At 44.7% G+C, this 12,714-nt stretch overlaps 1 protein-coding gene across 4 annotated transcripts in view; it reads left to right on the forward strand.

Moving 5' to 3' along the window:
* The window catches only part of tmem117 (transmembrane protein 117), a 38,498-nt gene extending 26,914 nt beyond the window's left edge, over positions 1-11,584 (forward strand). For 3 of the 4 annotated variants that reach the window (XM_010898190.4, XM_020040556.3, XM_020040557.3), the window contains 4 exons: positions 3,199-3,296; positions 4,878-5,037; positions 8,321-8,450; positions 9,120-11,584. In XM_010898190.4, the coding sequence (XP_010896492.1) occupies positions 3,199-3,296; positions 4,878-5,037; positions 8,321-8,450; positions 9,120-9,799 (1,068 nt within the window). In that variant the 3' untranslated portion in view covers positions 9,800-11,584. The remainder of the gene's footprint in view (positions 1-3,198; positions 3,297-4,877; positions 5,038-8,320; positions 8,451-9,119) is intronic. The other variant, XM_013139024.4, reaches the window with a different exon arrangement.
* Positions 11,585-12,714: the final 1,130 nt, after the last annotated feature.

Below are 12,714 nucleotides of genomic sequence, written 5' to 3' on the forward strand. Positions count from 1 at the left end.
AGCAAGGGGTGGGGTAGAGAAGGGGAGTGAGTGGGGGAGAGGAGAGACAGTGAGGGGTGGAGGAGAGGAGAGACAGTGAGGGGTGGAGGAGAGGAGAGACAGTGAGGGGTGCAGGGGAGGTGAGACTGTGAGGGGTGGAGGAGAGGAGAGACAGTGAGGGGTGGAGGAGAGGTGAGACAGTGAGGGGTGCAGGGGAGGTGAGACAATGAGGGATGGAGGAGAGGTGAAAGCAGGGAGCAAGGGGTAGAGGAGAGAAGGGAGAGAGCAAGGGGTGGAGATGAGATGGGAAGACAGTGGGGTGGAAGAAAGACAGCAAGGGGTGGGGTAGAGAAGGGGAGTGAGTGGAGGAGTGGTGAGACAGTGAGGGGTGGAGGGGAGACAGCGAGGGGTGAAGGAGAGGTGAGACAGTGAGGGATGGAGGAGAGACAGTGAGGGGTGGAGGAGATGTGAGACAGCGAGGGGTGGAGAAGAGACAGTGAGGGGTGGAGGGGAGGTGAGACAGTGAGACAGTGAGGGGTGGAGGAGAGGAGAGACATTGAGGGGTGGAGGGGAGACAGTGAGGGTGGAGGGGAGACAGTGAGGGGTGGAGGGGAGGTGAGACAGTGAGGGGTGGAGGAGAGGTGAGACAGTGAGAGGTGGAGGAGAGGAGAGACAGTGAGGGGTGGAGGGGAGGTGAGACAGTGAGGGGTGGAGGAGAGGTGAGACTGTGAGGGGTGGAGGAGAGGTGAGACAGTGAGAGGTGGAGGAGAGGAGAGACAGTGAGAGGTGGAGGAGAGGAGAGACAGTGAGGGGTGGAGGGGAGGTGAGACAGTGAGGGGGGAGGGGAGGTGAGACAGTGAGGGGTGGAGGAGAGGTGAGACTGTGAGGGGTGGAGGGGAGACAGTGAGGGATGGAGGGGAGACAGTTAGGGGTGGAGGGGTGTTGTGTCAGTGAGGGGTAGAGGTGAGAGTGAGGGGTGGAGGGGAGACAGCGAGGGTGGAGGAGAGACGGGAGCTGCCTGCCATACCTCTTCACCAGCCCATCCCTGGTCATTTGTCAACATACAGTGAGGAGAGATCTCCACTGGGATCTGGGATTGGACTGGCCGTGCTGGGAGACAAAGGAGTCTGACATAAACACGGAGAATACTTGACAAGCTTCCTCTGAGTTGCCATTAGTATTCTAGAGTAGACACTGCAGAGAAAGGAGAGATGGAAGTGCTGAATACAGACATTATGCTTTTTTTCCTACATTTGATTAATTCAACGAGGCACTTTCGAGGCAACCTATGTGTCCCGTCTTTCTTCAGCAGAGCAGATATTTTGGTTGTGTCATCGCTAGATGAGTGGGAAGGAAATGGCTGTTTTTGCAACATTGCTCATGCCTGAAAGATGTTTCTGATTTCTTCAGACAAATCCTTCTCCACTCAATCAGCGTGAAGGAGATGTGTCCTACTGACAAATGACACTCGCCTCAATTACCTTCTCCCAAAGCTAGATTTCTATAGCAGTATATTAGACCCTCCAAAATCCAAATTGATATTAATAAAATAAACATATTCCTTTCAATGACCATCTGTAAAACACAAAGGAAGCAATCCATTTCATATTGATTATGTAATTCCATGGCAAATTCCAACCATCTACGTTGACAGTGCGTTCCAAATGAAATAACACAAGCTCATTCCGGACCCTGTGTACACAAGAAAGAAATTCAGTGATTTAAAGAAAAGGTCGATTGGATTACTTAAAAATTTTAGTCAGACTGCGATGTTGGCTCAGTACTGTCAAATCACAGCATTTGCTCATTTCTCCCTCCCACATGCTGCATGGGTTGGTTTGTTAACCCGTGTTGGTATGTTAACCCATGTTGGTATGCTAACACTTGTTAACCCATGTTGGTATGTTAACCTGTGTTGGCATGTTAATCCGTGTTGGTATGTTAACCCATGTTGGTATGTTAACCTGTGTTGGCATGTTAAACCATGTTGGCATGTTAACCCGTGTTGGCATGTTAATCCGTGTTGGTATGTTAAACTGTTTTGGCATGTTAACCCGTGTTTGTATGTTAACCTTTGTTGGTATGTTAACCCGTGTTGATATGTAAACCTGTGTTGGTATGTTAACACATGTTAACCCGTGTTGTTATGTTAACCCTCTTGATATGTTAACACGTTAACCCGTGTTGGTATGTTAACCCATGTTGTTATGTTAACCCATGTTAACCCATGTTGGTATGTTAACCTGTGTTGGTATGTTAACCCGTGTTGGTATGTTAACACATGTTGGTATGTTAACCCGTGTTAGTATGTTAACACATGTTAACCTGTGTTGGTATGTTAACCCGTGTTGGTATGTTAACACATGTTAACCTGTGTTGGTATGTTAACCCATGTTGGCATGTTAATCCGTGTTGGTATGTTAACCCATGTTGGTATGCTAACACTTGTTAACACATGTTGGTATGTTAACCTGTGTTGGCATGTTAATCCGTGTTGGTATGTTAACCCATGTTGGTATGTTAACCCGTGTTGGTATGTTAACCTGTTTTGGCACGTTAACCCGTGTTGGTTTGTTAACCCGTTTTAACCCGTGTTGGTATGTTAACCCGTGTTAACTTGTGTTTGTATGTTAACCCATGTTGGTATGTTAACCCATGTTGGTATGCTAACACTTGTTAACCCATGTTGGTATGTTAACCTGTGTTGGCATGTTTATCAATGTTGGTATGTTAACCTGTTTTGGCATGTTAACCCGTGTTGGTTTGTTAACCCGCTTTAACCCGTGTTGGTATGTTAACCCGTGTTAACCTGTGTTTGTATGTTAACCTGTGTTGGTATGTTAACCTGTGTTGGTATGTTAACCCGTGTTGATATGTAAACCTGTGTTGGTATGTTAACACATGTTAACCCGTGTTGTTATGTTAACCCTCTTGATATGTTAACACATGTTAACCCGTGTTGGTATGTTAACCCATGTTAATCCATGTTGGTATGTTAACCTGTGTTGGTATGTTAACACATGTTGGTATGTTAACCCGTGTTGGTATGTTAACACATGTTAACCCGTGTTGGTATGTTAACACATGTTGGTTTGTTAACCCATGTTGGTATGTTAACACATTAACCCATGTTGGTATGTTAACCCAGGTTGGTATATCAACACGTTTACCCATGTTGGTATGTTAACCCATGTTGGTATGTTATCCCGTGTTCCCCAGGTCACTGACATGATGCTGCAGGACCAGCACTACCCAGACTGGGGCAAAGCCGCCAGAAGGTTCTGGAAACAAGGCAACCACAGGATCGTCCTCTTCTGGTATGATTTCCTTTTCCATTTCCAGCCTCTGATCTGAGGTTGGCACCCTGTGCTCCCCTGGGTTTCGATGTGCCTGTGTCTGTGCGCCCTGTAGGGTTGGACACAGTAACACACTGAGCCAATTGGCCTGTTAATCTCCCTCTGCTCAGTTTCAGCACCTTTAATTAGGAAAACAGGCAAAGGAAATCAATGGACATTGCAAGGTCAGCTATACCCCTGCCTTTACACATGCATGCACAATCGCAAGCGTGCACACGGACACAGACGCACACACACGCACAACCGCACACACACACACACGACCTGCTCAAAGTGTGACACGGTGTTCAGTAATGTTCTTCACATGGGAGTGGTCGATGGTCATTTCAAACAGATCTTGTCAAACAAGACAGGTTTATGTCCCTCTCCATGCCTCTAATTCTGTAGTGGTTATTGGACAGGACACCAGGGGCACGTCAGGGATATCTGAGCTTACAGATTGTTTTCGGGTTGCCGCCATGTTGGAATACGGGGAGGACCAGCAAAGAAATTTCTCCTGAATTTACTTGTTGTTCTTAATTAATAATCAAAAAAATCAACAGCATTGTTCTTAAAAACAACAACTTCAATTAGTCAAATGGCTCTGGCTAGCTTTAGTCACAGCCTGTCTCCATGACTTCTAGCATTGTAGCAAACAACTGCTGGATTCATATGACAAGCATAAACAATATTGTGTGTTTATAAGAACCCCAAGAATGTGTTTAATAAATGACAATTGTTCAATGTGATACGATGGGAGGGCTGGTTTTCTGACACCTAGATATGTGCCTGCTGTCATTGTGCCTTGTACTAAACTAGCTGTGTCATATAGAAACCAAAGAACACTGTCCAAGCAGTGTGGTATTGTCTGAATGGTTTGAAATGTATGAAACATCAATACATTAAAGTTCAAAGCCACACTCTCAAATTGATTATTTGTCTGTTTGAATGCAACACAGAGTCCTCTGGTCTCTGTGCCTCCTCTTCAAGCCTGTGTATTATTGATGGATCTCCCTAATCTGACTGTCAGAATATATTTGTGCTGTGACAAGCCATCATCTCAAATAGCGGTGAAGTATGATTGATGAATATGTTGAGAAATATGTCTTGACATTATGCTGCAAATTTTCTGGGTAAATCACTGTAACTGTGCCAACAATGTCTCGTCTGGACAGGAGGGAAAATAAATCCACTTTAGTAAAATGTAACATGTCACTTAAAATGTGAGAACATGATATGGTTTGGCTCGAGCTATCAGCTAGAATGCAGACAGTCACCATGGGGATGGAACTACCCACACAACACCAGCAAAACCAGCACCGAATGACTACCACGTTATATTATAAAAAGGAGCAAAATATATTTTTCACATTCAAAAGTCAACAAAATAAACATGTACTAAAATAGAATTATAAACCTGGATCAAAGCTGACTTAAACAGCGATTACTTCCAACGCTCTTGTTCTCATGTCGTCTGAATAAATGCACGGAAGACACCGTTGCCCGCTGCGCCGTCTAATAGTAGGTCTCTGGGGTGACCCTCCTACTTCCTGTTTCCTGTAGGACGGTCCTGATCACCCTGACGTCTGTGGTGCTGCTGGTCATCAGCACGGACTGGATCAGCTGGGACAACTTGAACCGGGGCTTTCTGCCTAGCGACGAGGTCTCCAGGGCCTTCCTGGCTTCCTTCATCCTGGTCTTTGACCTGCTCATTGTCATGCAGGTACGGGCTCCCCCGCGACCAATTAAAAAGTTGCTAGCCACTCCCCCCTTCCTCGCGTGTCTTGTCTGCACATCCCCCTCCCCCCAGGCTCGGCACTGCAGCACTGTGTTGAGGGAGGGAAGGAGGCATTTTATCAGCCACCTCTCCTCCTGGCACAACTCCAAATCCCACTTTACATCTCTACTGTCATCCACCCATTCGTCCATTCTGCCATTCATCCGTCCCTACCGCAATCCCTCCCTCCCTCCCTCCATCCACTCGTTCATCCATCCTGCCATTCATCCATCCCTACCACAATCCCTCCCTCCATCCACTCGTTCATCCATCCCTACCACAATCCCTCCATCCACTCGTTCATCCATCCCTACCACAATCCCTCCATCCACTCGTTCATCCATCCCTACCACAATCCCTCCCTCCATCCTGCCATTCATCCATCCCTACCACAATCCCTCCATCCACTCGTTCATCCATCCCTACCACAATCCCTCCCTCCATCCACTCGTTCATCCATCCCTACCACAATCCCTCCCTCCATCCACTCGTTCATCCATCCTGCCATTCATCCATCCCTACCACAATCCCTCCCTCCATCCACTCGTTCATCCATCCTGCCATTCATCCATCCCTACCACAATCCCTCCCTCCATCCACTCGTTTATCCATCCTGCCATTCATCCATCCCTACCACAATCCCTCCATCCCTCCATCCACTCGTTCATCCCTCCATCCAGCAGTCTTCTGTGAAGGTCTTCCTCTCTCCTGTGCAGTGAACCCAAGGCTTTTTTCCCCCATGTTCTTTTACTTTCTTTTTTCCCAACACAATGTCCTCCATCCTGCCATCCTACAGTAGAATATACATCAATAAAGTGTTTGTCATGCTCATGAATATGCTAATGTATTTGTCAGGGTGAAAAACACAGCGCAGTGTTTCAACGGGGACTGGTTGCCGGATTCAGTGTGTCTTCTAATGTTTAATGAATACCAGCATCCACTTTGTTATTGCTTATTACGGGACGTGAAGTGTTTAGTGTCTTTTAAATGGCGGTTTCTACATTATTAATATAATAACGGTCATATAATGGTCCGATGGCTGATAATGAATGAGAGAACCTTATCTTGTTATAAATACCCAGTACCCTGTCTCAGTATTGACAGCTGTGGTCTTATAACGACCAGGCCGTTTTACAGGGGTATGGAGAATAATTACAAAGGATTTATAACTGACACTGACATTATCACTCATAAAATGATATCAGAACAAAATCAGATACTGTTTAGTGCTGTGTCTGGCTCAGCTCATTCATGGGATCGTTTTTATAAATGATTCATCGCAGCATCACTTCTTCCTGTCCGTGTTTTTTTGTCCATGCTTTTCAATGAAGTGCCTTCTCAGAAACAGGCAGACCACTTCATTGTGCCCGACGTCAGGTTCACCTCCCATCTCCCGATGTAATGCTGTTTGACTGGAGTGGTCTCCATATTGTGACCGTCTGTTTGACTTCCTGGCACACCTGGGTCACAGCGCTCCTGTGTCCTCCCGTTGGGCTCTAAATCACTGTCATTCAGCCGCCTTTGTTTCATCCGGATGGCCTCCTGTATTTTCTGGCCACGCGTGAGGCAGGAACATTTACTGTGGTTATTTATTCTTTCAATTAGTCCTCTGCATTAGTGCTTGCATGGATCTGAGGCTGGCTGTCGATGCACTCTTGTCAGGCACAGTCAATAGAGAGTCCTCGAGCCTACTCCCCTGCCACAGTGATCCACAACATTCAGAAAGGCTTCATTCACCTGTGTGTGTGTGTGTGTGTTCAGGATGCAATTTCATGTCTCACCTGCATGAGAAAATACTGTGGTTTCATTCCCAGACTAATGACAGACATCATTATCTCCCTGCTTTTGTCTGATACAGATGTGAGAAGCCTCCTTTTTTAGAGGGGCTTGGGGTATTTTACAGTCTAGTATAGTATTTTTTAAAAATCTAGGTGTTGGTATGTGTGAGTCCCTTCCATAGTGCGTGTGTGTGTATGTGTATGGGTGTGTGTGTGTATGGGTGTGTGTATGATCTACATTTTAGTGTACATGTGTGACACCTGATGTGATCACAAAAATAAAACCTGACAAATAGGTCCCCAAAAGGTGGTTTTCCAAGGTTCCAAATTCTGTTTTTCACTTAGGGGTCAGGTTTATGGGAAAAACATTCAATTGCGCATGGTGTTAGAATTATTAGGGTTACTTAGGGTTATTTTAGGTGTTACAGGTTTGGGCTAGGTTAGGTTTAGGCATATGAGTTATGTTATTGAGGTAATAGTTAGGTTTAGGTTAAGTTAATGGTTAGGTTTAGGGTTCAGGAGTAGGTTACATGTATTACTGGGCCAAGGTTATGTCTCTAGAAAGAGAAATGTGTGTGTGTGTGTGCTCAGTATGCAAGTCCAAGAGACTCATTATTTCATGGGAGGGGGGAGAATGCCTTAAATGTCAAGCTTATCAGTAAAACTGCGTTAGAAAACCAAGTATAGTTCACTAGGTGAAATGCCATATTAATAATCGTAGTCCCTTCTCCTTCTCACCTTTTCCAAATGCACATTAATTATATGGATCTACAGACTTCCTTACATAAGATAATTTACTCAAATAGGAACTAGTAAAAAATCGTTCCAGTTTAGTGAAAAATGCTTTAAGAATTAAGGGTCGTGTCTGTGTTATCTAAAACATACAGCATACCTTTCCATCAGTTGAAAACATATTCTTCCGAGATTTTGCCCTCAGTTTCTTTGTGTTTTGCTCAAGAACTTAAATGATTTAGTCTGTATTGACTTTTTACCCGACCAATGACTAAGGAGGCACAGAGGGCAGCTTAGAGACGACTGTATTGACAGATTTCTTGATGTGGTTTGACGTGAGGAAAACCCCAACGCACGCAGACACAGAACACTTGTAAACACACTGTGAACTGCTGCTCACAGCTAGACGTGAAGGCGTTTGACCTCCACGCTACCTTACGAGGTCCCTCCCCTGAATCCCTAGCCAGCATCCTCACACATAAAAAGAAATGGCTGACTTTCACCCGCTGTAACTTTGGATCAGCGCTATATGTGTGGCTTCCATCTTACATGATGCGGGTTGTTTGGCTGAGCAGTCGCCGTTTCTATCAGACTGGTTGTACCGACTGTTGGATGATGAGCTCAACCATACACACTGTGTGTATTGAACGTTTTCATGTTCATGTTCAAATGAACCATGGATACAGTTTTCCATTTGATGGGCCGATGTGTATTTTCAGGACTGGGAGTTCCCTCAGTTCATGGGCGACCTTGACATGAACCTGCCTGGGATGTCCACTACACAGCTCAGGTTTAAACTTCCTGTCTGTAAGAGCATCTTCAAGGAGGAATATCACATCCATATCACAGGTACCGTACGTTACAGAGCAACAGGCAATTTATTATTTTATATTTATATACATGTGAATAAAATATTTTGACACATACATGAAGATAATAACAATTTCAAAATAAATCTCGGAGCTAGCATTTTGGAAATAAACTTCATCCTGTTCACCCAGGTGTTACTGCGCTAAATGCGTTTCACCGTGTGCTCTCAGTGACAGCCATCATGGGAGAGAGAAACTAATGTTCCCCCACTAAATGTTAAACTGTGCAAACGCTCCCTAAGTTGCGCTAGGTTGTTAACCTCAATGCATTTAGCATTATGCTAATGGCCTTACAGTACGTGAGTGCTTTGACTAAAAGCTTATTAACGGCGATGTGTCCAACTGAAGAGAGAGAATGGTGTCACGTGTAACGAGGCAGCGATCCGCCTTTGGATCAGTAAACCTGAAGATTGCCACCATTAATATAATGACCTCATTTCATTAAGCGTCAATGTTGGACACAGTAGCTACCAGAAAATGTATTCTCACATTGTGTATGACTGTCTCATCAGCCGGTCTTCATTTTTGCCTGTTCTGTTCACATTGTGCAGCAATCAATGAAACCTCAGCTTGGGCACAATACAATGAATTGAATCGATCTGTACCACCCGACTCAGAAGATGCTTTAACTACCTACATCTCCCTGCAGGTAAATGGTTCAACTACGGCATCATCTTTTTGGTGTTGATTCTGGACCTCAACATGTGGAAGAACCAGATCTTCTACAAGCCCTATGAGTACGGCCAGTACGTCGGACCGGGGGAGAAGATCTTCACTGTGGAGGAGCCCCACACGTTAGGAGACTTCAACCGCAGCACGCTCACCTATAAATGGCGCTCCAGCAACGTGGACCCGCTGACCAACCGCTCGTACGTTCACCGGGACATGTTCCTTCACAGCCGCTACGTGGGAGCCAGCTTGGACGTCAAGTGCCTGGCCTTCATCCCGAGCCTGGCCGCCTTTGTCCTTTTCGGCTTCTTCATCTGGCTCCTCGGACGCTTCCAGGATAGCGAGGCTTTCCCAGAAAGCCAGGTGGACAAGGCGTACGTGAGGATTAAGAGGAAGTCGCCGTCGGAGTACAGTAAGGACATGGGCGTCACGCCTGAGGAGGTGCGTATCTCCATGAACGAGACTCTGAAACGTTCCGGAACCCCCATGCTGCTGTCAGTGGACGGTCACCACTTCTCACCGCACACCGGCCACTCCACCAACTCCACCTCGCCCGTTTCGACAGAGACCCAGGAGACACACCCCAGCATAATCATCGACAGCGCAGAGCCCGGAGAGCCGGCGGTTTCCTTCGATGTCAGCAAACTGTCACCGCCCTGACTCCACTGTCCTGAGGGGAAATACTGCTGCTGCAGACAGCCTGGAGGAAGGAGAGGAGAACAGAGCAGAGGAGAAGAGTGGTGTGGAGAGACCAAACTGAAACCTAACTGAAACTCACGTTCAGTCCTGATCTTCCCGGAGCCGAGGATGTAGTTTTGGGTACTGGCCATTCGGATTCGTCTCAACTGTCAGTATCCCCCTGGTGGCGTTCTTTATCAGTTTTTTTTCATAATTTCTGAACTGACACCTACACAATGACAAACAGTTCATTTGAACCTCCCTCACTGCAAAGTCGTATTGTCAGCACGGTGCTCTTGCTTTCTGTTTTTATAACGTTTCTTTCTTTTCTTATTGTGACATTTCCGTGCCTACGTGGGAGAACTATTTCTACAGTCGATGCGTGACACCCAGTTGTCATGGTTAGTTTATTGTAACACTACATTTTTACCGCTGAAGACGTGCCTTGATAACCCGCGTCCACTGAGGGGCCTATATGTATGTCCAACTCTGAGTAAATTGCTATCAGTCATTTATAGACAGCAGAGCAGAACATGTCTAATATTGTGTGTTTTTCGTCTTGTTCATTTAAATGTTTTATGATGTTGGACAGTGTTTACCCTTTCAGACTCCAAGAGTGATTTCTCAATTCTTCTGTTGTCTTTATAGTTCCGTCGCCCATCGTCATGCGTTTGATCACTTGTAGTCATATCAATGTCTCGATTGCTACCTTTCTAGGGTTGTTATATGATGATGAAAGTTGTTACCTTTTTATGACCTCTTTATTTTCTGGTTGTGTCATCAAATGTTAAATGATGGCTAATTTATTTTCAACTAACAACCAAAATTCACCTCATGATCGCTAATCTATCTGGTCATTATACTAAAATCTAATGCAAATGAGCTCAGAAAGGTAACTTGCCTTTGGAGTGGTAAATGTGCTTTTGTTATACAAAGTTCACCAAATCTAACTATTGCACCTTACAGCTGCACCCATTACATATCCCGTGTAGGAGACTGTATGTAGACCAGGCACAACCCTCGTTCCAAGCCAGTTTTGGGTTCAACGTTGGGTTTAAAGAAAGGTTTTAGAAAGACACTTGGAGAATGTGACCTCTTGCAGCTGCCAAGCAAAAACGAGTGTCACGTTTTTATCATTAGTCAGGAAAGTTGTCATATCAAAAGCGGTATGTTACTGTGCCACAACTGGATACTGATGCTTTGATATTGAAAGGTTTTCTAACAACGTCTTTGTGTGTGCGCGCATGTGTTTATGTAGAGGAGGGTTTGCGTGCGCCTGTGTGAGCGTGCACGTGCGTCGTGTATCTGCCCCAAAGAGCGAGAGAGGCCGATTCTGTGAAGAGGTCAGTGTAGTTATCATGTGGTGTATGATTGTTTCACTGAATCTCCCCTGAACACTTCACAGGTCAGAGACCTCATTATAGCTCAATGTATTTCAGAACGGGAGATACTGCTGTGCGAAAAGGCACCAAACTGAGAAACATACGCTGTGTGTTTATCTCACTTCATCTACTGATATTTTTGTAATGTACTGTGCCCCAGTTGATCCTGAATGGTCCCCCGGCTCATTTCCATGTTCTTGTGTAGCATAACAGATGGAACCTTTCGTGTGTGTGTGTGTGTGTGTGTGTGTGTGTGTGTGTGTGCGCATGTGGACGTTCGGGTGTTTGATTGTGTGTGTTTTTAAACAAATGGTATCTCTTTTTAATGTTGGCTTAATAAATGTCTGTCGAATAATGCGATCAATAAAAAGTATTCATTTGGCTACATGCTGGTGTAACTTGCCCTCTTAACACTGTTATATATCTTCAATGCTGACTGCAGTTAAAACGTTACATATGGTCGATATAGTCACACTGTTGCCAAGCAACTCTTCAGGTCAACTCCACACAGCTGCTGGCCCAGTTACATGTAGGGTGTATAATACGAGGGCGATTTTTTGAAAGTAGGAGTACTGTATCGACATGAAGTGAGAGGAGAGAACCGGGAATGGCAGCGTATTGACAAAGGCTATCTCATCCTTGTGTCCACCAGCAGGCTGAGGTTATGCCTCTTCTCTTTAAGGACTTGGCAATATTTAATTGTTTACTGATACAGACAGTCATGTGAAAAGTAAGTAGGGACCCTTGGAAAGTTGTCGTTTTTTTTACATCTGGACATTTTGAAATGTAATCTGCTCTTCACACTGTGGACAGATAAATGTAACATCAGTTAAAAAAGAGACTATCTAATGATTTTCTGTTTATTCGCACCTGTTTTGGTGCACATGATAATAATTTTAGACATTTAATGTCATGGTAAAGGTAGGGGTGTACTAACTTTCCTCATAAAGAAATCCCATTTCTGTTTAATTTAATTGCACAAATAATTTCACATTTTCAGTGTGATTTGTTAAATTGTGCTACCTTTATCACAGTGGTGTAGTGGTGCCCGGAGAAGTGGGTAGACTGTAATCAGGGGCATAGAATTAGGGGGATGGGGGGTCATGACCCCCCCAAAATTACAGACAGGTCAATGTGACCCTCCTGGAAAAGAGTGAAAATCCTGGTATTTTGCTAATTGCTCATAATTGTATCCCAATTAATTTGCTTGGTGTTTGGTAACGAAGGGCCTACATTGCATCAGCAGCACTGACTCAATGACAAACAAGTCATTCATAAGAATACAACTGATGGCACCTTTACTCATAACAACTTGTTTCTAAGTAATTAATCATTTGATTGTTAATCATAAATATTATAATAAATTATGTGTCAGGCAGTCATTCATGCAATGGTATGCAAAATCCTATTAAACAGCTACTTCAATTAGGGTACAATCATTTAGCAATCAATTATTTATTTATCAATCATTGGACATCTATTTGGAAGTTGAAAACAAACATTTCAGCACTTTGT

The sequence above is a fragment of the Esox lucius genome, chromosome 19, assembly GCF_011004845.1.
Source record: "Esox lucius isolate fEsoLuc1 chromosome 19, fEsoLuc1.pri, whole genome shotgun sequence".
NCBI lineage: Eukaryota > Metazoa > Chordata > Actinopteri > Esociformes > Esocidae > Esox > Esox lucius.